The sequence below is a fragment of the Prionailurus bengalensis genome, chromosome B1 (genome assembly GCF_016509475.1).
Source record: "Prionailurus bengalensis isolate Pbe53 chromosome B1, Fcat_Pben_1.1_paternal_pri, whole genome shotgun sequence".
In the NCBI taxonomy this organism is placed as follows: domain Eukaryota; kingdom Metazoa; phylum Chordata; class Mammalia; order Carnivora; family Felidae; genus Prionailurus; species Prionailurus bengalensis.
The window spans coordinates 46,560,243-46,587,233 of record NC_057344.1 but is presented as its reverse complement, the minus strand read 5'-3'; the positions used below and the strand labels follow the sequence as shown (position 1 = coordinate 46,587,233).

The following is a 26,991-nucleotide window of genomic DNA, read 5'->3' as shown; positions in this document are numbered from 1 at the left end:
GGGCTTTATTAGTTGCGATGAGAAGGAGCAAGAGTGATCCATTCCTATGAGCACTGACGGGCGGGCAGCTTTGGCTCAGCTTGAAAGATAACCAACAGGGAGAGGGCAATACCTCTCTCTCTCCCCAATCACTCCTCTCTCCCCCCACCACCCCTCCGGCCCCAGAATGAATAGAAAAAAGACCAAGTTTTGCCAGAACCATCTTCTTTCTCTTTTTCTCTGGTACTTTTTTTTTTTTTTCTTTTGAGACAAAGCCTTCCTTTCTTACTGTTTGGCTTGCTCTGTCATTTCCATGGTTTGTTCTTTATTTTCACAGCCATCCTACCTGACTTTCTTCTCTGAAAGGGAGGTAGGTGTCTGCCAAGAAATGATAGAGTGCCACTCCCCAGTTTAAAAGGGATCCAGAATCCAAGAAGGGAGGACCCAACTAGAAAGCAGTCAGGCTGAGAGAGGAAAATCAAGAGAGGAGGCATTGCTGCTAAAAGAAAACGGAATTTGCAGAGACAGGCAAGCCCGGAAAGAATAGATACATTCTTGAAAGGCGCATATTGAAAATGAAAGAATACAGAAACGTATGAATGTACAGGGAAGAAAAAAATTAGGTTGAATATTTCCCAGCAATTTTGACAAAGGAGGAGATGTCGCACTTATAACCCATGCACACCATGACTATGTCAAGCTCACTTTCTGATCAACACAGGGACAAGAATGAAAAACCAGCCCAGAGAACAGAATTTGGTTCACAAAGAAAAAAAGGGGGGGCGTGGGCCTTGGACCCGCAGGGTATCCCTGGTTCTATAACCTGTACCAATCTGCCAAAGCACACCGCTTAGCAGCCCTGTTCCTTTTTCTGCAAATGCAGATCATACAGTTTGAACTATATCAATTCCCTAATCCATGCTGAACATAAGAGTTGATGATTTTTACTTTCTTAATTTTGATATATATAATTTTAAGGTTTGTATTTTTTATATTGAGAAAAGGAGAGCGAGCACGAAGAGGGGAGAGGCAGAGAGAGAGGGAGACAGAGAATCCCAAGCAGGCTCCGCGCTGTCAGCACAGAGCCCGATGCAGGGCTCGAACTCATGAACCATGAGATCACTAGCTGAGCTGAAATCAAGAGTCAGATGCTTAACCGACTGATCCACCCAGGCACCCCGAGAATTGATGACTTTTAATTCACCATTCACATGAAAATAATTGCCACAAAATATCTATGATGCTGTCATTCGTTTGCTGAATATGCACATGTTCCATTTCATGTTATTCTCCACTTATAGGATACCTACGAGAGGTACAGGGAGTGCCCCAAAGTCATCAGTCTGGGCCCTTCCAGAGTAGGGAAAATGCATTTCAAAATGGGAGACTGAGGTAAACAACCTTTTGTGTCTGGGCTCTAATGAGCAGGAAGTGGCCGCACAGGGGCACTGCCCCTCCGGTGTCCAGGATCATCCAGTGTGAACACCGGGTGTGCCTGTTTCCTTGCTTTGGGTATGCCCTAAGAGCCCTTCTCCAGGAAAGCCTAAATTTCCTTGACATAGGGGTACCTGGGTGGCTCAGTCAGTTGGGCGTCCAACTTCAGCTCAGGTCATGATCTCGCGGTCCGTGAGTTCGAGTCCCGCGTCGGGCTCTGTGCTGACCGCTCGGAGCCTGGAGCCTGCTTCGGATTCTGTGTCTGCCTCTCTCTGACCCTCCCCTGCTCACACTCTGTCTTGCTCTCTCTCTCAAAAATAAATAAACATTAAAAAATAATAAATTTCCTTGACATAAGGAATACAAATAGCCTACTTTATGGAAAGTTTCTAACACGGTGACCAGAAAAGGTTGGTTTTCAATCAGTGTCACTTTTTGCAGTTTTCACTAATAGCAAATTAGGATGGCATGGGTCGATATAATTTACTATCTTTACATCTTCTTTGGTGAATATATTCAACTTCAGTGAATGGCATGTCCTGCCTACCTCTTTACTCTCAAGCTTAACCTTCCAAAAATTGGTCTAACTATGGAATGAGAATGGTTTAAATTTGAGAATCAGCAAAATTTTATTCTGTTAAAGAACCAGAGAGCAAATAGTTTAGGCCATATAGGGTCTGTTGTAATTACTCAGCACCGTTTGGCTCTGCTTCTGCAGTGAGAATCCGCCAGAGAAAATACGTGCAACACAGCTATGCCGATTTGTCTAACAAACTTCATTTATAAAAACAGGCAACCTAACGGAGTTTGCTCACCTCTTATTTAAGTAAATCTGCTCTCATTTAGTAAAACTTCTATAGGACCCTGTCGCTTCAGTCAGAGTGACACCTGGAGATGAGGCTTCTCAGCTCAGTCAGCTCAGCAACCAAGTCTGAGGGGAGCGAGAGGGGGCAGACACAGCATAGAATCTTTTTCTGCAGACTGGTTGGTTCCAGCAGAAAGGCCACCAACATATTCACAGAAGCAGAATAAAGAAAAGACTACTGAAAATCACCTTGTACCATGTTATTAGCTCATTCTCACTTTGCAGAAATCGTCAAGTTCCTTTTAGGTTTTCATTATTATACCAAAAAATGTATCTTCTCCTACATGGGAAGAAATCTACGTGACACAGAGGAACGGGATTTTCAGATGTCATTTGTCACAACTTCCTGCTGCATAATGCCAAGTCACTGGCCTCTCTTAGGGTTGCAAACAATATAGCATGGAACTGATCATTAACGTGTGTTAAAACACAAAAATCTGACATTGTCAATATGTGCCAGTATTACTGAGAGCTGTCCCATAGCGCACAGACTTTCTGTTAGAGAATTCACCGTCCTTGATCTTGTGACAGCACTTTTTACCTGACTCTCCTCCTCCTTTCAGCTTCCAGAAGTATCGAAAAGCTAGCAAAGCAGTCGCCCTCAAATCATGAAAGAAAAGTTTTCAAAGGGAGGGGAAGGAGACATCCGCTTTTATTTTATTGCCAGTGAAAATGCTCTTGTACCCTCCTTTTGCTAAAATGCAAATGTCACTGATGATAATCTGCCTTTTTGCCAAACAAGTTTCTACTTTGATCTGAATGGGGGGTGGGGGGGAAGACTGGGAATATAAAGTGAAAGGCTTAGCAATCGCCGAGAATGGGAGAAATGTCAGTAGTGTGTGCTGTGAGGCAGCAACACAGGTGGCCTTGCGACTTGCCTGGCATACGGATCACGCTAAATAAGCCACACCGCCGAGCAAAGAATGTCAGAGATAAAAGTTGCAATTACAGATTCTGTGAGCAAACTTTGACGATTACTCAGGGTCCATACTCGCTGCATTTCAAAGCTGAGGTGGCACATTTGTTCTCTACGTTCAGCTGCAGTAACCCTGTGCTTCAGGGCTCTTGGCCCCCTGGGATGGCTAGGTGGGTAGCGCGGCGAAATGGAGAATTGGTCACAGGAAAGGAAGTAGACGGTGGGCAGAATCGCTGAACAGATGCCGAACAGATTAGTATCGGAAACTAGCTGCTTCAGCCAGAAGTATCCTCCTGTGTCTAAACTTCGGTAGCACTTTGTATTGTCACAATGCTTTTTAAAAATTTTTTAAAGATATTAGACAGTGAGCAAGAGCATGCACGAGTGGGGGAGGGGCAGAGAGAGAGGGAGAGGGAGACAGAGAATCCGAAGCAGGCTCTGCGTGGGGCTCAAACCCACGAACCATGACATCATGACCTGAACCAAAATCAGATGTTCAACCGACTGAGCCACCCAGATACCCCTGTAACCACACTTTTTTTTTTTTTTTATAAGTTACAGTTAAACCCACCAAGACCATACTGTCTACTTAGGGGAAACTCAGTAATCCTTCCTTGAATGAAGGACATGAACTTCTTCATCGGATACTAACCATATTTGACCTCAAAAACTTCCTTCCTAATGAACAGACTTGACAGGAATAAGAATGGGTCTCAAAGGAAGACAGTTTGCACGGCTGATGTGAGGGAGGATTCCTGTCTTTTCCCTTAGCTCTGCGGCAGTAGCTGAAATTCTACCATTAGATCATTCGTCTTTAAGGCCTCATGATTTTCATATTCCAGAAACTCTTGTGAAAACATAGCCAGCTTGACCATGTTGCTATGGGAACAGATGCTGGATAAAGTGCAGGAGACACGAGAGTGTGAGCGGAGAGGAGACAGGCGAGATGGAAGAAAGGGTGCCAAGATGGAGAGAAGCACATAATTACACCTTATTAACGGTTTTTCATAGTAGTACACAGCTGAATCTTGAACAACACAGTTGAACCCTTGAACTGCACAGGTCTGCTTATATAGGATTTTTTTCAGGAAATACAGTCTAGTGCTATGAATGTATTTTCTCTTCCTTAGGATTTTCTTAATAACGTTTTCTTTTCTCTAGCTGACTTCATTATAAGAATAGTCTAATGAACGTTAACATTCAAAGTATGTGTTAACTCACTGTTTATATGTTATCAGTAAGGCTTCTCGTCTACAGTAGGCTATTGGTAGTTGAGTTTTAGGGGAGTCAAAAGTTATACTGGATTTTCGACTGTGGGGGGGCGACTAACTCCCCACATTTTTCAAGGGTCAACTAAAACATATTTCTCATGCAGAGGTTAGAATTGTTCATCTGGAATGTTAACGTTCATGGGTAACGGTGTAGCCATTGTGAGCAAATGAAATTCCTCAAACCTCATGGCTGATAAGCAGTGCTATATAACTAGTTTTTCCACCAGGACATCTAATGAGAAACAGAATCTTCTCATATTGAGGTCATCTCTTTTTATTCCTCTGTCCACCCGTTTAATTGGATGCACAGGAACAGTGAAATGGCCAGAGGGCAGTGAAAAAGGACAGACGAAGGTCGCAAAGCAGCTTCCTAATCTATCTTGGAATAACTGTTGAGAATTCACTACAAGTAGAACAGTCACAGTGCCAGCTGCCACTTGGGGTGAGGGGAGAAGAGAACAAAATCCATACGGGATGCCTACTTCACAGGCAGGCCACGGAGGATGGCCACGCAGTGACCATTGAGACTAGATGTTCTCATTCCTGTGGTTTGGGATTTACTTTGATGAAACCAAACTCAGCTTTCTTGGTTCTGCAGGCTAGAGGCTAGCAAACACATCTTGACCTTCGAGTAATAAAAATGGATGTGAGGGGCGCCTGGGTGGCTCGGTCGGTTAAGTACCCACCTCTTGAGACCCACTCAGGTTATGGTCTCACGGTCATGAGATCGAGCCCAGCATCAGGTTCTGCGCTGAGCATGGAGCCTGAGATTCTCTGTGTCCCTCTGCCCCTCCCTTGTGTGCATGCTCTCTCTCTCAAAAAAAAAAAAATTAAAAATAATGAAAATAAATGGATGTGAGGCTGTCATTTCCAAAAAATCACCTGTAGGACTCTTCCAAGGAAAGTGAATATATAGGGGGATAGCATTACACAGGTCCTTGGAGGCAAGAGATGGTGAGCCAAATCAGATTTTTCTGATTCTGGCCCAGGAGACTTCTGCAGGGTCTGAAATGTGAAGAGTCCTTACAGTGAAGCCAGAAGGACCCAACACAGCAAAGTGGTAGAAGTTTGGGCTTCATTCCACGGACGTCAATGACTCATGAAGATGCCCACTAATATGAAGCTGAAGCAGACAACCTGGGACCAGTGTAGCCATGAACAAGCTGTATATGGTTTATAAGTGGCAGGTGTTCATCCTAAAGGCAATATGGAAAAGAAACTTCTCAGGTCCCTCCCAGAGAACCAAAGCCATGCTCCCTGTAGCCCCAGGGGTTGGTGATAAGGGCACTGCATTCCTTCTTAGGCAAGTGGCGAGTTGGTGCTGGTGCCCTGAAGGAATAGGCTCTCCTCCTTTCTGCTAATAGAGTTTTCAGAAAAGATGACCATGCCAAGGCCCCTTTATAGCCTCAATAACCCAGTTCATAAGAGCGGTCTCAAACAGCACTGAAAAAGCTTGGCAGCATCAGTATGCCTGAAGATGATGTTTTCATCATTTGAGAAAATTAAATTCTACAAAGAATTTTAACCCAATTCATTAGAGTATCCTTTAGGGATTAACTGTTTCTTTTCAATGATTTGTGAGGCATCATTGAAACACATATTGAGTATTACCATAAAGAGAGAAGTGTAAATATTTCACTCTTCCCTCATCCGGCATTAGCGCAGTGGTCTTTCCTCTAGAAACAAATGGTGGTCATTCTCCTTCACCCTCAGGATGCTTAAAATGGCTCAGGGTTATCGAGTGCGGAAAATCAGTTTAAATGAGACCCATTTTTCCTTGATATATCCCAATGTAAAGAAAACTAGAAATTTGATTTGGTAGTTTTCATGGCCTTTCACTTCCAAACATGACACACTGTCATAGACAATTTCATCCTGTCAGGAATGAAACTGGAGAATCAAAACCAGGGTCTGCAACTGGCCTGAATCTCGTTGGGCAGCTCACTGGTGGCCCCGAGAGCTCCAGGTCTTTAAATGTTTGGCAAAGAAGGAAAGAAAGATCCTTGCCGTTCCGCCTTCAAGAACCAGGTAACAGAACTGGCAGAAGGAATCCCCAAGAGGAATTTCAGAATTTCATCGTCAGATTAATGGCCCTAAAAGAATTGATGCACCAGTCTGAGGGCAAGACAGAATGGAACTCAGCATGTTGGTTTGTCAGTTTTAATTGCCTGTATCCTGTCCTTGTGGGTTTCCCATGACAATTTCCCTTTTTTTTTTTTGAAGGCACAGGGGGCAATAGACAGAGGTTTCATCATGGCGTCCATCTTTTACTTATTCTTGGAAAAGGAAACACCCACTTGCTTTATCCTGAAAGCTGCTTTGCTGTTTGTTGAGTACCCACTGAGGCTGAAGTTTGGGGATGAGAGCTCGATAGATGAGACAAATGCTTGTGTGGTGCCCAATTACTGCCGTTCAGTGTGAATGGCTTTGCTATTTGCATTGAAAGAACCATATGGAGGGTTGGTTTTGGTCACATAAGAGGCTTTCATTAAATGAGACAATTAGGATGATAGCATGGTTATTAATATTTTTTCATTAGGACTGTGTTTCAATTCCCTCCTTGGCACTAGCAGTAGGATTCTACGCTGTTCCTGTAATGATGGCTCCCAATTTATTATAGGCAGCTTAACTTAGTTTTCACTTTTTGTACTACAAGCCCACTTGGAAAAAAGATTTATTTTTAAAGGTTTTTTTTTTTTTTAAGTTTATTTATTTCTTTTGAGAGAGAGTGAGCAAGTGAGTGCGGGGCAGGGGGGAGTTGCAGGGGTGGAGAGAAAGGGAGAGAGAGAGAATCCCAAGCAGGCTCCGTACCATCAGCAGAGAACCCAACATGGGGCCCGAACCCATGAACCATGAGATCATGACCTGAGCCGAAACCAAGAGTTGGGCATTTAACCGACTGAGCCATCCAGGCACCCCAATACTTTTAAAATAGGCTTTTTAAAAGCTAAAAACCTTCAGTTGACTTAGATGTAAATGGCAAGTTTGTAGAATATAAACCTATTTGGTGCCCTCTTGTTACAGGTGCATTTGCCCCCTTCTGCTTAAAAAGGTGTTGGGTGAAATCCTAAATTCTGAATGCATTCACGGCATGCACCTGGTATGAGATGTCTTCTGTGCTAAAGACATTAAGCGGCAGCAGCTCTAATGTGGTCCCCAACTATATTTCAGTATTTCACAAGAAGTATTTCACAAGAAGAGCTTACAGCTTGCAGATAGGTAGATCGGCCCCATGGTAGCAGGATTCTGAGAAACTGAAAGTTTGTCATCTGCAGTTCAGAATGAAAGGGCCACACACAGATAGAAGAACACCGAACCAGGCCAACTCCAGCATCAGTACAGTTTGCCCTTCAGTGCGTTTCCCCAGGGCTCAGATTGAGCCTCAGACCCTCACCTCCCTCTATTACTGTTATCTTTTTGCTGCTAACTGATTGAAGATTTAGAGGTTACTATTCCCAAAGACATTTACATTTGAATGCTGCTTTCAAGTACTAAAGAAAAGGTGGTATCTCTAAATTCATACCAAATGGATGCCTAGCCACTTTTCCTTTTCAAAAAACTAGCCCAAGGTATAATAGTGTATAAAGACACTGGAGGGCAGAATTTTAGCAGGGGCCCTTAATTCTTCCCCAAAAGAAGAAAACAGAAGGCACGAGTCACTATTTCCAGAAATCCTCAAATTTAACCTAATTTCCATTATTAGTTTAACATGGTCATGAGTTTGAAGATGTGTTTTGAAAACTGGGATTCTGTGTAAAAATTCAGTTTTTGACTGTATACATCAATCACTATGGGTCGGCCTGTGTCTAGCTAGTGAAATTGCTAAGATAGATTCATGCTCCCAATTCTCTCCTGGTTTCCACATAAAGCATGAGATTCTAATTGGGGATAAGGGATGGGGACAGCAAAGTCTTAGAAAGATGAAATTAATCATGGTAATAAACTAATTGCCCCCCCCTCCCAACCGGGAACTCAGGTAAATAGTAGGCATATAGGCTCAACAAAACAAAATTGAATTTCATAAGCCATTACTACTCAATGAACTTACATGGATAAACTTATCCGGCTGTCTCAGCATGAGTTTTTTATAGTTTCTCTCTGCTCTTTTCGGTGGGAGTTACGACAGAAAAGATAAAGTCATTGAATCTACAAGGCTTAGGACAAATGAACTGACCTGAAGACATAGAAAGATTCTAAAGTAAATTCCTAAAATTTAGAGAGTAATCTCACCTGCATAGTAGGCAGCATCTTTAGGACACCACAAATTTTTTTTTTAATTTTTTTTCAAAATTACCTCAGTCTATCAAAATTCAAAAAGACTACCACAAAAGGTCACCCAAAGTTCAGAGCATAAAAAAGTAACAATTGGAAACATCTGAGACCAGCATAATAAACATTCACTTCTGTAAACAGTTTTCAAAGAGAAAGTAAAAACATTGTTTTATTTTGAGGCATCCACCTAAATTCAGGGCTACCACTTTACTACTTTTGCTAAATATTCTGGTTTCAAAGACACTCACAAAATTACTTACTACCAACTGTTGCTATGAACTCTGTTCTCTGGTATTAATATTATTCCCTGAATTGTGTGTGAATTTACCTACTGGTGTCCAAATGTACCACCATTATGAAGACAAATGGGTCACACAGACTGGGATCCGAATAATTGCAAAAGGGCAGTATGGAAAAAAACCAATAGATGCATGGTATACCAACTTTCAAAACAAAACAAACAAACAAACAAAAAACCAGTGCATTTGCACATATGAAAATAGTTAAAATAACCCGCCAATCTTTGAGTAACAGCCTACAGCATTGGGACTTTAGGGTCTTTTATATACTAACTGTTCACGGTGTAGACCGGGAAATGCAACTTAATGGGAGGTCTGTTTATCACAAAGCTAACTGAATCACTTTTAATAAGACTGGTACCATCCTGCATGTACCTACTAAAATTTAGTGGAATTTGAGATTTGTGTGTGTTAGGATGAATGTGCTTGCATAGAGAATAAATCTGAGCCACGCTTTGGAAAGCACATTTCACTTGTTATAATATGTTCAGAGACCTGTGCCAAGTGAAAGTTGTATTTCTGCCACTTTTGACCACTCGGCTTCCTGTAGCCCCGGGTGCCTACCCTACAAATCAGGACATGTGAGAACCAAGTGGCCGCAGGAGTCCTTCTCCAGCTCTGCCCCTCGTCCTCTAGGCAGGTAGAACACCTTCCCACTCCCACCCCCACCACAGATTCATGGAAATTTTTAATATTGTGTTAGGACAAAGATTTATCCCAACCTCCAGAACACATTCTGCATGCCTCTCCCAAAATTTCACTATTGCATTTTTATAGCCGGGTCTTCCTGTCAGGTCTTAAAATGTCAAAGGTCCCTGAACATTTACTGAGCACAAAGCTCTCAAAGTGCTTGAGGTAGGATGTGTGACTTGTGGTTTCAATGACTTTGGCACTCTGGATGCTTATTTTCAAATGCAGCACTAAACAAAAACTTCAGTCCAATCTTCTCTCAAAGAGCTACTGGAAATCTAGCTTATGGTGTAAAACATAGGACAGGGATCAGCACTATGGCCTAACGGCCAAATTTGGCCCACCACCTGCTTGCCTGTAGCCCAGGAGCTAGAATGGTTTCAGGATTTTGAAATGGTCAGGAAAAAAAATTTTTTTAAATCAAAAGAAGAGGAATATTGTGTGATATGTGAAAACTGCAGGACATTCACACTTTAGGGTCTCTCAAAAAAGCTTTATTGCAACACAGCCATGCTCATTCATATGTATCGTCTGTGGCTGCTTTCACACCACCATAGCAAAGTCGGGTAGCTGCTTTAGGGACCATGTGTGGCCCCTAAAGTCAAAAAGATTTACCATCTGGTCTTTACAGAAACATTGGTCAACCCCTGGTATCGAATAAAGCTTAATTTGGGGGTAATAGGATCACAAGATTCTAGTCTGTCCCACAGGACACTGGTCCATTGTTTTTCAAGGGAAACTACAAACTATAAATAAGCCCTCAATAGAATGATAAAAAAATCTGTCCTTTTGTTGTTGTTCTTGCTGTTCTTTCTCTTTTTGAAACAACATTGGAGAGAATATTTACCCGTTCCGGAAACAAATGTATATTTATGGTCATCAGTCTCAAAAAGGACATGGGAAGAGTTTGTCACACAAGCCCGCCCAAGAGTTCACTCACACCTAGTCTCTCAGTTTGCCTTCTCCGCTAGTCCTCCAGTTCATGTTCTGCCTGAATGTTGGAAGGGGTGTACCAATTTACTTACAGACCTGGAGATATAGCAGCTTTCTCTGTAAACAGTGGCCCATCACCAGGTAGAAGGGACAGTATTCAAAACAAAGTTCTTAAACAAGAGGAACTGGGATCCCTTCAACTACCCACGCAGGGTTTGGTTTGCCATTTCTATTAGTGCAGAAATAACTATATTTAAGAAGAAACCAGAGAGAATAGTTTTAAGCTGGCCTTCTCCCTTTCTCAATTAAGGATTCAGATGTAGTAGAAAGTATATATAGCACCCCGATAAAATAATGCCACGTAGCAACCAACTAGCTTTAAACAGTCCCTTAAGATCTTTGAGTAGCCCTTTATTCACTCGGAATTACTGGATGTGTGTGTGGTGCTTGTAAATGGTAATGTGCCCTTAAAAGCTGGTCTTCTCTTCCAAGTGCTCTTAGCTACGAGTCCACTTTGTGATTATATGCTGAATGTGGTGATGGAAAATTGCGCCATCCTCAAAACGGGCAATTCGTGGTTGACTCTTGAAAATCTGTTCGACTTATCAAAATTTCTCCAGAGGTGACATTTCTATCTGTGCTGTAAAAGTGCCTATGAAAAACTGTGACCTTTAATCTTTTGTGTTGTCTTAGTCTTCGCCATAGCAAAGTCATTGTCCAAAAGGTTACCATTTGTTTTCAGTGGAGATCTCATGTCACTTGGAAAAAGCTCATAGCAATCAATTACTCAGACAATGGATATTGAGTAAACACCTGTCATCGTATTAGGATAAGGACTGTTACAGAATCAGAAGATTATCATCTATGATCCTCTCTCTTCAGGTGTCCGTAATCATGCTGGGTAGTCAAAACTCACATGAAATATATCAGCACTTTGTTCATATGAAAATTTAAGCACAGTGACAGAATTCAGAGAAGAAATAAAGCATTTTGAGCAGAGTAGAGAAGTGAACCAGGCATTGCAGGGGTGCAAGATTTTGATAAACAGAGAGTAAAGACAGGAAGAGGGTATTCCAAATGGAGAGAATCGATTGAATAAAAGCAAGAAGCAAAGTATTACCTAAGTCAGCATTAATGGCTCAAAGGGCAAAGGAAGATTGAATAAAAATATATATTGCCGTACCTAGGTGGGGCCAGACAGAGGAAGGCATTGAAAACAAGGAGAGTAATACCTGATCATTGAAAAAATAGAATGCAGGATATATTAGAAACTTTACAGGCATAAAGATCTGCAAGGATTTTGCTGTGATTCAGGAAAAAAATGATAGAGCATCAATTACATATACATAGCATGAATGTAGAGGAAATGTGAGCTGATGTGTATGTCAAAAAGAAAACAACAATATAAAGGGAAGAGTCAAAAATAAATGTCCCGGTGTGAGAGATTAGAAGGACATTTGTAATTACTAGGATACCTGTTATAGTTTAAAAGGGGCCCAATTCGGAGGCATGGAGAGGATACCAATTTCTGATGCATTGAGTTTGAGGAGGTGGAGAGATAGCTAATCCAGGCACTCTCAAGGTCATTTGGAGATCTGTAACTAGCTGACATTAACCTGTAAGATTGGAGGTGCCAATTTAAACACTGTCTGCTTAGAGTTGATAACTACTCCACTTAGTATATGAGCTCACCTCAGAAGGAAAGAAATCAAAGATAAAACCTTGACAGTCCTCTGTTTACCAAGGGAGAGATAAAGCGGTCAGATATTTTGGAAAATAGGAATGAGTTATGTCATTGTGTAAGTTAATGAGAGAACTTTTTCAAGCAGGTGGTCAAGAGGGAAACACACACACATGCACAGATGCACACACACACACACACATACACCCGTCCAGGGAGGTGAGGACCTGGGACATAAGAAGGTCATTGGTAACATTCCACAGTTGAGCTTTCAGGTTCAGTGCCTCCAGACCTGCCATAGTGGAGCCTCCTATTCCTATTGTAGTAATATCCATTGCAATTCATTTTTAATTCCCTTATAGTGATTTTTATTTGTTCCTTTATTTCTATTTTCATTTTTTGTTATTCTTTTTGTTTCTTCAAATCTGTCTAGGAATTTATCTTATTTTGCTACACAAAGTAGTCCATCCGCTGTCATTTTGAACCTGTGGGAAGCTCGTCATCAGCACGATGGTGATCTTGACTCCCTGGCCTGTGCCCTTGAAGAGATTGGGCGGACACACACGAAACTCTCAAACATTACAGAATCCCAACTCGATGAAGCCGACTTCAACTACAGCAGGCAAAATGGACTCTAGTCCACTATCGTTCATGAGACAGTGACGGCCAGCTTCGGGACATTTGCTTTAAATGGGAAAGAGGCAGCTTTCGGCCCAGTGGCACTTGGGGAATTCAGCCTTCATTTACACTCAGTGAGAATCCCTGGTTGAAGAAACTGCATTCTATATAGGTGTAATATGTTAATAGGGAGAAGTACAAGCTCTCTTAAATATAAGAGGGCTCTACTGTCTCGTCTGAATCCACATTCGGGTTAACACTTTATGAACTTTCTCAGATTTGGAGTGGCGAGAATAAAAGTGAGGGCACAGCTAGATAAAAGGAACTGTGGAAAAAGATGACCTACAATAAAGCTGGGAAGGTAGAGATTGAATAGTGCATGTTTTGAAGCAGGTTTTTAATGACGTGCCCCAAAGGGCCAGCTGATTCTGGTACCAGATTGTCAGGGTTCTCTACCAACTGGCATCTGTGATGTCAGCAATCATTGTAACGTTGGCTTTTAGAAGTGAAACGGGGTTGCCAACCCATTTATTTGTAGGACTTTAATAACATCGAGGAGGGCATTTAGAATTTAGAATCTGAGTACATCACACCAGCACCAGTTCCCCATTTATCCTAGCCACTTAGTGGAAACAAGACCAGAAGGTAAGATAGACCACAAACTAGTTCTTGCCATGACCACCTTCATTTTCTCCCAGAGACAAATCTACCCACATTCCCCCCCCCTTCCTTACCCATTACATAGGAGTGGTTTCAAGGAGCATAACTAAACTGCTCAATATGGAAACTTATGTCTTCTAAGTCAATGAAGCACAGCTGTCTCTCTTCCCAGCTAAGCCGCTCAAATTGCAGAGTGCTGTTAGAACACGACATATTACATGGATTTGGAGGGGAGGTCAAATCGAGCCCAAGGAAATACATGAACTACAGATGCCACACGCCTTTGAGAAGCTGTCACTCTGGGATGGAGGATGAAGGTGTTGACTCAGTTGCCCAACATTGATATAAGGGGCTGAGGGGTTCTGCTACACTTTTCAATCCAGGTTCTTGAAACTTTCTAGTCTGTTATCACAATATCTCCCCATAGGGCTATAGGGCATCCTCCTTTGCCTCTGCGAAAATCAGCAGATAGTCTTTGGTCTAAATGATAGGGGTCAGTAGACCTGAGGAATATGTCGACCACAATGTCCCAGAAACCACATGTGTTGTTCAGGAAGTTTCAACATCTGGTTGCTCAGCCTTATCAAGTAGGCTTTTTCTACAAGACCATTAACACAGGACTATTGCTTTCGGATCCTTTTTTGAAAAAAGAAGTAATGGTATTGTGGAAAACTGAAGTCCACAGATAATTCGTGACCCCCCACCCCATCTTAACATGACTCCATCTTTTATACTAGTAAATCATTTTGATAAGGTGTCCTGGTAGACTAAAGATGAACGGATCTGTTTCTGCTCCCGTTGATGTTTTAATTAGCTGTCCACAATCAGGACAAGCAAGGTCAAGGACCTAGATCAACCACAGGGCTGATCAGCTACTTAGAAGTTGGCTTCATTAGAATAAAAATAGGGAAATTAGGGACTACTTGGCAGTGGGATATGGTCATTTAAAAAAAAAAGTTTCTATAAGTCCCATGTAGGAAGAAAAAATGTAAATCCCCACCGAAGTAAAAAAGAACTAGAGATAGGTGGAATTTATGATACCATGGGTAAGGCATTAAGAACTCTTAAATGTGTTAGCCATGTTCTCTAACTAACGTGTGGTATATATAGTCCCCTGTATTGGATGAAAGGCTTTGCTACATGAAATCCAAAAGCATCTTTCTTTTCTCAGGAATCAAAGGCATCTAATACAGAACGAGCAAATCCTCTTAGAACTGCTGAGCATATTTTCAAAATACCATCTCTAGATAAGGAAAACGCCCTTTTACTGATGTCCTCTACTTGTTTATTCCTTCAGGGGAGCAACAGAGAGAAGGGCATGAGAGTGTAAATCATCTGACACCCTTGCTATCATTTCTGAAGGAGCAAGAAGTTGAAGTAGATGGTCAGTCACCCAAAATGAACTAGAGAGTTGATTGGCATGGTGGTATACAGAAAGAATCTGCATTGACTGTTGGATAATAACTTGCAGAAAACACATTAGAGAGAACTTTTGTTAGTTTCCATCTTGGAGATGTTAATAGGGATTTAAAAATCATCCTGCCTCCGCCTGCCCCCACCCCCCCGCCTTTCCTTCTAATTGGCCTTATAATTGCTTTCTATATTCCATGCATTCAAACAGATTCTTTTTAGACCTGATACTTTTTTTATATATTAAATGAAAAATGTTAATGTTTTCCCTAGAATCTAAATTATTTTAAGAAAAGAGATTATCATCAATCCCTCAATGTCTAGAATTTCCTCCTATGGACTTTTTTCTTTTCTTGGCCTGGGTTTTTATAAATGCTCATGATCATCATACCATATTGAGTAACTAAGGATGTGAATGAGCATGATTCACCTCTGACTTCTTCCTAAGGTTCAAATCCATCTGTCAGTCCATTCTGCTCCCTCTTTTCCTTTCTCTTATTTCTGTTAGAATTCTGCATAGGATTTCTACAGAAATGTATGAAATTCTGTGGCTGTCACATGGCAGGATTGTATGGTATTTTGCAATAGAATTCCAAGGAGAACCCACGTTCACGAGATTCACAGACAGCTGGGGGTGTGTCAGGGAGGAGTGGAAAATGCAGACCAGATAGACTTAACTGACACTGGAACTTGTGGTTACTCACTGTGACCTAAACCCTTGTTCTATTTTAACATTTTCCTGTCACAACACAAACGCCACCCCTCTAGAAACAGAGTCCCTGGTCAGTGCAAGTGCTTACCGCAGAAGTGTTATTGTCCCAGTGCAAAACGAACCAAGAAATTAAAAGTGGGCTGTGATACCTGGTAGGTTACTTAGAATTTTCACAAGATATCCCACTTAAGGACACATCTGTCAGTCCTCAAAAGCATTTAAGTCTAACGGTCATGCTTTAAACAGGACTTCAAATTATGCCACCAAAAGGGTGTACTTCCCAGCTGCACCAGACTGCCGCATCATAAAGTTAATTTACAGTTTTTACAACATTGCTCATGCAGTCTTACTGGTTTACATTAAAATCCTTTAAGCCAAAGGGAAGCTCACTCTATGGATTTCAATGCAAACTTCATTTACCAGTGCAGAAAGTCTCATAAAACTCAGATGTACGCCCACAAAAATTTTATTGGCCTTTTTGTAAGAGATGAATAGGAATTGACACAGTTCTGTTTAAAGAGGAGAAATTTTTCTCCCTTTTTATTATTTTTATCTCCAGCTGCAGGTGTTATCCTTTGCCATGGTCCCTACATTTTTCTTTCAGTTGACTTTGAGAGGGGTTATTAAGTCAGATGACTAAAACCGGGTTCTCTTTGGATTAAAAAGTTCTGGATTTATTGCAACTATTTTCCTTGACAAAAATTCTCCACATTGCAACTGATAAGCGAAGGCGGAATATTAAAATGGTGTACAGATCTTCCTTGACTTATGAGAGGGTTATTCCCCATAAACCCGTCGTAAGTTGAAAATATTATAACTCGAAAAAAACACTTAATACACCTAACCTGTTGAACACCATAGCTTAGCCTAGGGTAACTTCAATGTGTTCAGACCACTTCCGTTAGCCTTAGCCTACATTTGGGCAAAATCATCCAACACAGAGTCTAGTTTACAATGGAAGTGTTGAAAGTCTCATGTGATTAACTGAATGCCGTACTGAAAGTGAACAACAGAATGGTTACCGGTATATTGGTTGTTCACCCCTGCGATGGTGTGGCGGAGGGGGGCTGCAGCCGCCCATGCCCAAACGTCATCAGAGAGTCCTCCCACATATGGCTAGCCCCAGAGAAGATCCAAATTCAGAGTTTCTAGTACAGTTCTACTGAATGCCTATCACCTTCGTACCATCGTAAAGTCAGAAGACAGTCAGTGGAACTGCTGTGAGCTGGGGACCATCTATAATTGGTTTTAGATAGTACTCTACACTTGCCAAACTTCTGGCAAATCTGTGAATTTCAAATGTTATAAAAATCTTTTAATGTGCTTGTTTTTCCTTTTTGCCATTTTTGCTGCGATTTCTTAGTCCTTCCCCAAAGGTGTGGAATAGTAACTATCAGATGTGTTGAAGGTGAAGTTCCTCAGAGGTGTTTGTTCCAGATCTGTGAAAGTCACAGGAACCTGAAGTTGCTGAGAAATGTGCTTCTGTGGCCCATGGCATGGCCCATTTCCATTACTTTTTCTCATGAAACATTGCAGAGTTCTGAATCCTGGTACCTCCCATTGACCGGACTAGGGGTCACATCCATAGCAAATGGGAGAGTAAAATGTTGTCCTACAGATACTGACAAAATTTTATGAGCCCTTCGGTGTTAGTTACCATAGCGGTGTATTTGAAAAATCGATGTTTTCGCCAAAAGCTAAACGGTCACCCTTCCCGCAGCTTCCACTGTTTTGTCTGCATAGAATTTTCCTGAACTACAAAGCAAAAATGTATTTTGTCAAATGTCACAAAGTGAAAATGTTGGTAATCTTAGATGTGTTACATATTTTGTGTTTTTACTTTCCACACTCTTTCAAAAGCTGCAGTTATAAAGCTGTTTGGCTGTATTGACAGCATGTGGTGTTTTTTGCAAAGCAGTTCTAGGAGAGCCAGTGTCTACCACGGACTCCTCACATCCCCCTCCAGGGTCGTCAGCAAAAATCGAAATGGCAATTCGTGTGCTGTGTTTTTTCAAAAGACAAAAGGGGATGGAAATCAGACCTGGCCGTTAGTCACTAGTGTGTAGTACTGTGATCTGAAGTAGGAAATTTAACTCACATAGAATAATTGTGGTTTTTGAAGCAGCTACTTTGCTTTTTCCTTTTGCTGTGAAGATCACGGATTTGGAATGTCCTCATGAGGTGGGCCTAAGATGGTGACAGTGAACTGTGCGTCTTAGCGCCCACCCTCCATCTGAACCCAAAGATTAAAAAGGCAGTAAGCTTCATGTTTAGGCCTGAGCTTAACAATGTCCTCCTCCACCTTTAAGATTAAGTTGGGCAGAGGATACATCCTCTTTTCCAAAAAGGTATAGCCCCGAATTACAAAATCGATCACTAAATTTCGTAAGGTAACTCTTTGCGTGAGTGGAAATGTGTCTCAACTACTTTTACAAAAGGCATGATTACAACAAAAATGTCCTTTTGCCTCAAATCTTTCTTAACCCCCAAGAGTATTTCACTATTGCAAGCATTACTTGCATACAAATTCCAAAGTTGGATAAATGCTACAAGTCCCTTAAAATTAAACAGATATGGAAGAGAGACATTTAACTATGGTTCTTTTGAATCATGAGAATATCATGAGGGAGTTTGTAAGCAGAATATCTTGCCTTATCACCTCCATTATTGAAACAGACATTACAATCAGAAAGAGATCTAATAATTCCAATATCCCTCATTAGCAAGCTCTAATGATGCCTGAAATAAGATCACCCCTTATCAAGAGGCTTTTATCTAAGCCTTATCAGAATTAGCTAAAAAATTTCAATCAGAAACACTCTCTACAGTCCAGCCTAGATTATGAAGGCCCTTCCCATTCAACACGTCTCAAGAAGATGAAAAAAAATTCAGTGTGGGAATTTTCTGGTGAGGAAAACAGTATTCTCCTTTCCCAAGTTGGAATCAAGACAGATCTTAAGATTTCCCGTTCTTCACAATTGTTTCTAATTGGTACACACAATGCGGTATGTGTTGACCTAGAAATATTGCAAATACAAGCAGTTAGAGGATTAACTGGTTGCTCCTTCTAACCCAGACTCAAAAAATATGAGTAATTGTTTACCACCATTTCTGTATGGAAGAATTTTAAAGCAGATTTCATTTTGTCCTGTTTATTTTGGGAAGGTGCGTGGGGGGGTGGTTTTTTCAAGTGATTCATATTTCAAACCCATACCACTCTCAACTTTCATTTGATGTGTTCAAAGCCAAAAAAACAAAAAAAAAAAACAAAAAACAAAAAAAAAAAACAAAAAGCGGAACTGAACACTTAGTTTGACATGAAGCTGAAGGACTGAGCAAAGCCAGAGGAGAGTTTGAATAAAGCATGGCCTTGGCTTCATACCATACTTTCTGTGCCTTGTATTATCAATGTAAATTCTGAATGTTGTACAGTAAATACTTGGATGGACTTCTTAGAAAAGACTGCACTGGCTTCTTTTTCAGCACATGTACATATCTATATATATATATACATATATATTTGGTAATGCCAAACAGCTGTGTTATATTGTACTGAACAAAATGGACCGTTTGGATGTTTTATGTAGAGTTTGCAAAAAAAAAAACAAAAAAAACAAAAAAAAACAAAAACAAAAAAAAACTGGATGGTTACAGACTTTTCGAGCTCAATGTACAGACGTAAATGACCGCATATCAGTTATTTATGAATAAAGAGTCTTTTATTGACATTTTAGGATACTCCATGAGTGGAAATTTGAAATGCCAATAAGGACCCCCTCTATACACCCTCCTGCCACATCCTAGCAGGAACAGAATCCCCTCCACATCAAGGACAATTTCCAGATACCTGTCAATATATTGAACCTAATTTCTCCTTCTGGCCTCAAGAATGAGACACCCAGAGGCTACTGGAAACAAAGATGAGACTATCTTCTACCTTTCTCAACCCACCCACCACGCACATACACATAAGTACCCTTCGGTTATAGTTTTAGCAACTGTGAGAGAATCCAGCCCTACACCGTAATTGGGGTATCATTCATTCACTTTAGTCCTCAAAATGCTTGGGTTATTTTTTTTACAGACAGTATAGAAATTCTCTGCCTCTCCATGGGAGAAAAAATGTTACCAAAATGAGTATGGCGTTGCACGTTTCAAATGCAGCTTCCCTGAATCTGTTCAAATGGTTTTAAAAATGCTGAGTGCTCCCAGGAATTTAATCATAACTACTTAGAGCCGATCAGAGTCAGACCCAGTTTAAACAGTATGATCTACTCAAAGATGATTTCTGGGCTATTTAAGTTAGATCGTTACAAATTAAAAGAGGTCAAAATTCCAAAATTTCCAAAATTCATATTTAAATGTTTATTCCTTTTTGAAAGAGAGAGCGAGCGTGCACGTGAGCAGGGCAAGGGCAGAGAGGGGGCGGGCGGGCAGAGGATCCCAAGCAGGCCCTATACTGACAGCAGAGAGCCCAACGTGGGGCTTGAACCCAGGCACCATGAGATCAGGATCTGAGCCGAAGTTGGATGCTTAACTTGACTGAGCCACCCAGGCACCGGTGAAAATCATCTTTAAACAAAATATAATCTGCATAGTAAGATAACAGCTTTTGGACCCCCCTACCCCTCAAATTAAGTTTGGAAAACTATGGCATTAAATGACACTACATTCTCTAGATTTCTGAAAACCATTAGGTGTATGATGGAGCTAACGTAAAGGGTGGATCTCTAAAAGAGGAGTATACGCAACATTTTCTAAACATTTTGGACCACGTCATTCTTTTCATGGATCATCTTATAGGACTAGTAGGGATGGGTAGTAATATCCACAAAGTGGCTGTGAGTCATTCCCGTGCTTTAAAGCTAATTAAAATATATTTAAGTTACTGGTGGAAGGAGAATTAATTTCGTTAACTAGGTAAATCAGTAGGATTAGGCCGAACCAAGCCAAAAATTTCAGAACTATTTGCTGGCATGCTTGTTTGTTTTTGTTTTAGAGGGAGAGAAAGAATGCATAATCAGGGAAGAGGGGCAGAGTGAGACAGAGAATCTTCAGCAGGCTCCTTGTTCAGCACGGATCCTGAAGTGGGGCTCGATCCCAGGAACTGTGAGATTATGACCTGAGCTGAAATCGAGAGTCAGACACTCAACCAACTGAGCCACCCAGGTGCCCCTAGAACTTTTTTTTTTTTTTTTAACGTTTATTCATCTTTGAGAGACCTAGAGAGACAGAGAGTGAGCAGAGAGAGGGAGACATAGAATCCGAAGCAGGCTCCAGGCTCTGAGCTGTCAGCACAGAGCCCAATATGGGGCTTGAAACCCAAAACCCTGAGATCATGACCTGAGTTGAAGTCGGACGTTTAACCAACTGAGCCACCCAGGTGTCCTACAACTATTTTAATAGAGCAAACAAGTCCAATCTGAATTGGTCAGGTGGAAGAATGCTGTGGCAAGCAGAGAGATTCAGATAAAACTACCTCATTTTCACAAAAATGGAACCTATCAGCTTGAGTCTGTAATTAGCTGTTCAAAATATTTTTTTGTTTTGTTTTTTTTTTTTTAGGTTTTATCTAAAAAATATTTTGTCTACCTAGGAGCTGATTCTGAGTGGATTAACCTACTTTGGGCTAATGTTTATTCTCTGTAGCCAACATGTGTTAGAATCTGATCAAACTTATTCTGATAGGATTGACTTATTCATTCAAAAATATATATTTAGATTGACTACATGATAACAAAGCCTGGGTTCAAGTCCTGCCTCTGTCATTTAACATTTAATAGCAGACAAAATACTTACTGTTTCTACTTGATAATACTTCATAATAGAATTTTAGATTGTCTCCAAAGTGTGAAGATTAAGTGAAAGAAAAAAAAAACACACAGATACATGTAAAGTCCTTAGCACACTATATGGTCCTTAGTGAGCAACTAATGAGTGCTTTTACCTTACTTTAGAAAGGCAGTATGTATGCATGGTAGCTAACAAAATGTGTTTGAGATCAACATAGCAATGCTGAGTCAGCCATTCTCTGGACCCATGACTTGGCCAAGAAACTACCTTTGAAAGGAGATAATCCTATCAAGTTCACTGGGTACAAAGTCAATGTTCAAGAAATAGTATAATGACTATACACATCTCTACCTCTCTGGCCGGTCCTGCTTCTGAGCAGAGGTATCTTAGAGTGTTCGTTCTATAAACATTGTAAAGTAACAGGGCCACAGATGTACTTGATTTTCATCTTTCTGATAGCCAGCTCAGTTACTTAAGGCAAAAAAAAAAAAAAAAAAAAAAAAAAGTCTTAAACCCTGAAATAAGTGAAATATAAAGGTTAATCCTTAATACATTAAGCTTAAAAAATATTCTAATAAGGTCCACTATATCCACCTACATAAAATGATTTTAGGAAAGAAAGAATTGGAGTCAGATGATGAAGCAAATACATATTTAAAATATATCTATGGGAGTTCCTGGGTGGCTTAGCTGTTAAGCATTTGACTTCGGCTCAGGTCATTATCTCACAGTTGGTGAGCTCGAGCCCCACTTCAGGTGAGCCCCACTTCTGTCTCTGTCTGTCTGTCTCTCCCTTCCTCCTTCTCTCTGCCCCTCATGGGATTCTCTCTCTTCTCTCTCTCTCTCTCTCTGCCCCTCACACACTTGCTCCCTCTCTTTCTCTCAAAAATAAATAAAATTAAATAAAATTAAATAAAATTAATAAAATAAACCTGTCACTAAGACCAGTAACATTTTGTTTAAAATACTGATCTTGCATAGAGTAGATGCTCCATTAATGAGATGACCCATTTTCTGGTTTTCAGACAACACAAAGTCCTTAAAATCATAAGAGTATACACAAATTAAAGAGTAGCTTGGGTGTAGTCTCTATATGCCAGACCCTCTACTCTAAGGTGGGCATTCATAAATAAAAAAACATCGACTCAACCTTCACGAAGCTTACTCTCTATCAAGACGTTATCACACCATCAAACAAGTGCTACGAAAGAGGTGAGCACAGACTGTGAAGGGAGAATAGACAGGTAAAACCAGGTGGTGTTGTAGGAGGGAAAAGAACATAGACACATGGTCATTGGGCTAAGATTTCAAGATGGTATATTAACATAGAGCTATTTCTATAATAACACTCTGTAATAAGCCCCATAATTTGTGACTTAAAGTAACCATTTATCATTCCTACAAATTTATGGGTCAGCAGGGAGGTCCTCTTGATCTGAGCCCTGCTTGCCTATCTCAGCTGAATTCATTCCTGTATGTGTTGTTATTCTGGGGGTCAGCTGGGCTGGCTCTTCCAGACTAGGGTCCTTACATGTCAAAGGGCTAGACCAGTAGGACAAAGCTCTGCCCCATAGGTCTTAGGATGCAATAGGTTAGGCTGGGTATGTTCTCCTGGTAAAGGCAGAGGAAGAAAGCACGTAGAGTGTTTTGAAGAATAGTCTTGGAACACCATCATTTCTGTGATATTCTACTGGCCAACATAACCCTGAGATCAGCTCATTCAAGACATAGAGAAATAGAATCCAACTCTTGATGGGAATTGCTGCAAAAATCACAGTGCTTTAAAGGGTATGGATGCAGGAAGGATGGAGAATTTGGGTCATGGTTTCAGTTTCTCCATCAAAGAAGAGTAAGAATTTGTCAGACAAAAATAAGGGAGGAAAAGCATTCAAACAAGAATATTAATATTGATAACTAGATTCCTAAGTATTTTATTCAGGAGAGCCTACCATATTGCTTTTCATGCTTCTAGTCTTTGATCCACTGGATCTTCCACAATAGCATTTTCCAAACTTCTATGCTAGGTTATTAGGTAATGATCCTTACGTTTAGCCATATTTGGGAAAACGCTTACTCACATTCTTCTTTATTGTAGGAATTCTCAAAGGGTTTGCAATACTTTTTGAATACCTTCAATCTGCTAGGTACCTTGCATGGATTTACCCACATAATCCCCTGGCAACCATATGAAGCCAGCGCTGTTATTACTAACATTTTGTAAATAGGACAGCTAAAAAAAGAATTATGCTAATAGGAATTTTTAATCATTTAGCCAAGGCTACAATGTCTACAACATTTTCCAAATATTTATCACTTCCTCCTACTTAATGAGCATGTAGTAACATCTCACAGTTAACATTTTGGGATTCGCTTTCGTAAAGATGTAGAAGACATAGGGCGGGTCCTCCATTCTAAATTAATTCAGTCTAGGTTTTCTTCAACTTCTTTTTTTTTCTCATCTACCAACCCATTTCTTTGCAGTTTGCAAAATTTCTCATCTGTGAGCATGTGCTAAGCCCGTGGCAACCTTTCTAACATTTTAGTTCTTGGCCGTGAACGTTTGATTGAGCCATGTTCCTCGATAGTTAAGTTAAAAATACACACTTAAAACTGACAAGAATGAGTTGCAAATATTTTTCCCCACCTTATAAAGACTACTTTAAAGCCTGGACGCCTCTTTACAATTAAATGACTTGTATCAAATAAACTTGCTTTTTGTAAGCTCAAAGGAAACGCCAACACATCCTTCCTTTTAAAGGGGTGAGTGTTAGGTGTCCAGTCACCTGGCAGCTGAAGAAAATGCTGCCCAGTTAAATAAAAAGAGCCCAGAGTAGGTTAAGAAGGCATTAACTAACGAAGGCTCTAATCTTAGCTGTCATGCCTACCAATGGAGTCTCAGACAATTCATTTTACTTTTTGAGTCTCAATTGCTTCAACTCTAAAATCAGCATCATGCATGCCCTCTCCTACTTCCTATATCTGTCTACAGCCAAAAGAAGATATTACAGATCAAAATATTAGACCAAATGGCTAGACATGCGGGTAAGAGATTTTAAGTGACACAGACATGTTCATCTCCTCGGATCCCCAGCTTGAAAATTGGGGTAGAGTACCCAGAACAATAGAAATGGTCTTCTTCTAGCACCTGAACTCTAAATATCCACATACTTTGAGAAAGATCGTCATTAGGAGGGTATGCTTGACAATATCAAAAGCAAAAGATTACATAAATGCTTAGGTCAGCTACAGATTTATCATCACCAAAAGAGCTGAGGAGTTAATACTTCTGGCTTTTAGGGGCCCAAACTATCAATCCTTTTTGTCATCCTTTACACTCTTAGCAAAAACAGAAACAATTTAGCATTTAAGTGTGCCTTCTCTTGACTCACCCCTTTACCCAGGTGTTCAGTTTATTAAAAAAATAATAATAATAGTTATTGTCTTCTTTGGGGGAAGCAGCCTATGAACAAAGGGAACAAAAACTATCCCACTCACAGAGATTTCATTCTTCCAAAGGAAGACTGAGAATAAGGACTAAATAAGGAAGATCTAGAGTGAATTAGACAAAGGATAGAAGAATGGAGTTTCTGGAGGTGTGATTGGGGTTGTATTTTTTAAATATGGCTATCAGGCAAAATCTTACCAAGATTGGCACTAGTGACATTTAGGGCCAGATAATTCTTTTTAGCGAAGGGCTTTCTGTGCCTTATACAATAGTCAGCAGCATCCCTGATCCGTACCTACAAAATGTCAATAGTTCCTACCAACTACGACAGCCCCAAAACATCTCCAGACATTTCCGAAGATCTTCTACGGAGCAACCAAAGCTGAGAACCACTGGTCTAGAAGATGCTACTAGGTCACAGTAAGCAGCTGAGCTAGGATCAAAGATCAAGTCATTGGAGAAGCAAAATTCGAGGAATTAGAGCAGGGAAGTAGAAGAATCATCTATATGTATATTCAAAAATCCAAAAATTTAAATGGGAATGTGTTGCAGACGATGACAGTAAGTCAGAAGCTAACACTTCCGTGAATAACAGGAATGAATTTGGGCATCTGTAGATTATTACAACCAGCAGAGATCGTGGTTGATATTATCTCAAAATAGGAGTATCAGACCATGGAAAATATTAGGGAGAAGAGAGAGAGGTGGTCTGGAAATGGCCATGAGAAGGAAAGAGAACTCTCCCCCATTTCTGGTGGTACAGAAGGTATAGGCGAGAAAACAGCGATCACAGAAAAGATCACAGTAGTTTAAGAGCCAGGCTTCACTAAGAGCAAGAAAAAGAAGGAAATGTTCAGAGACATGATATGCAAAGGAGGAAGAATTCTCCTCTACTTTCATTGGGTCCCTGGCTGGGCCTAGCACACTGACACAGGGGCACCCGGGTGTCTCAGTAGGTTAAGCATCCGACTTCCGCTCAGGTCACCACGGTTCATGAGTTGGAACCGCACTTCCGGCTCTGTGCAGACAGCTCAGAGCCTGGAGCCTGCTTCGGCTTCTGTGTCTCCCTCCCTGTCTGCCCCTCCCCTACTTGCACTCTGTCTCTCTTTCAAAAATAAAGAAACATTAAAAAAAATTTTTTAACTGATACAAAACATGTGAACGGGAGGAAAGCATGCACATTCTATTGAATTTTCACATGTGCAGGGGAGCCTTCCCAAGCCACTGAAGTGACCAGAACGGGAAACTTTTATACCCTTTGGCCAAGGAAACAATAAATTGGTGACGAATTCAAAAGATGAAGGGATTTGGGTGCAGGGTAGTAAATGGTGAAGAAGTAACAGGGCCTGTTTATACAGCCTTCTGGGCCCTACATTCCCTGTCTCTGGTGATAAGGATGTCTTCTTTCCTCCCCATACAGGGAGGATCCCTTCCACAGGGGACACGTAGCTCCTGCCTTCAGGGAAGAAGGGGGAGAGGAGAGGTCAGGGTGGTTTCCTGTTTCCGCCATTTTCTCAAGCTCCGTCAGCTTAAGGTATTCAATATGTCAAGGTGTCCTGAACCTTAAAATATGGCACCTTGGCATATTAAATAATGTAAGGCATTTTGGTGACGACGGAAAGCACCAGGGAAAGGTTTCACAAGTTGCGAAAGTGGGAAATAGGTCAGACGTACAACCCCTCACAAGACTCATGGTCCAAGGGACAGCCTCTTGTGGCTTACCTCAGCAGAGATGAAGGACATGGTAAGAGTAGTCATTAAAACTGAATAAATTAATTAAGCAATTGATTGATTAAAAGTTTGCTAGGTTTACCCATTTAGACATTATCTGTTTTGTGTCTAGAAACTTTCTTCAAAGTCCTGTGAGGTAGATAATTATACGCTTATTCAAACAAAACAGAAATAGAAGGGAAATACAGCGCTTGGCAAAAAAATTACAAAGCTAGTCGGTGGCAGAGTTTAAACCAGGTCTTCTGGAGTGCTATTTCTCCAAAACAAATAAAGTTTTTGTTT

At 40.8% G+C, this 26,991-nt stretch overlaps 1 protein-coding gene across 9 annotated transcripts in view; it reads left to right on the top strand.

Annotated features, from left to right (window-relative positions):
- The window catches only part of UNC5D (unc-5 netrin receptor D), a 552,225-nt gene extending 535,926 nt beyond the window's left edge, over positions 1–16,299 (top strand). For all 9 annotated transcript variants that reach the window (XM_043564469.1, XM_043564514.1, XM_043564523.1 and 6 more), the window contains one exon: positions 12,774–16,299. In XM_043564469.1, coding sequence (XP_043420404.1) covers positions 12,774–12,978 — 205 coding nt within the window. In that variant the 3' untranslated portion in view covers positions 12,979–16,299. The remainder of the gene's footprint in view (positions 1–12,773) is intronic.
- The last annotated feature ends 10,692 nt before the right edge of the window (positions 16,300–26,991 follow it).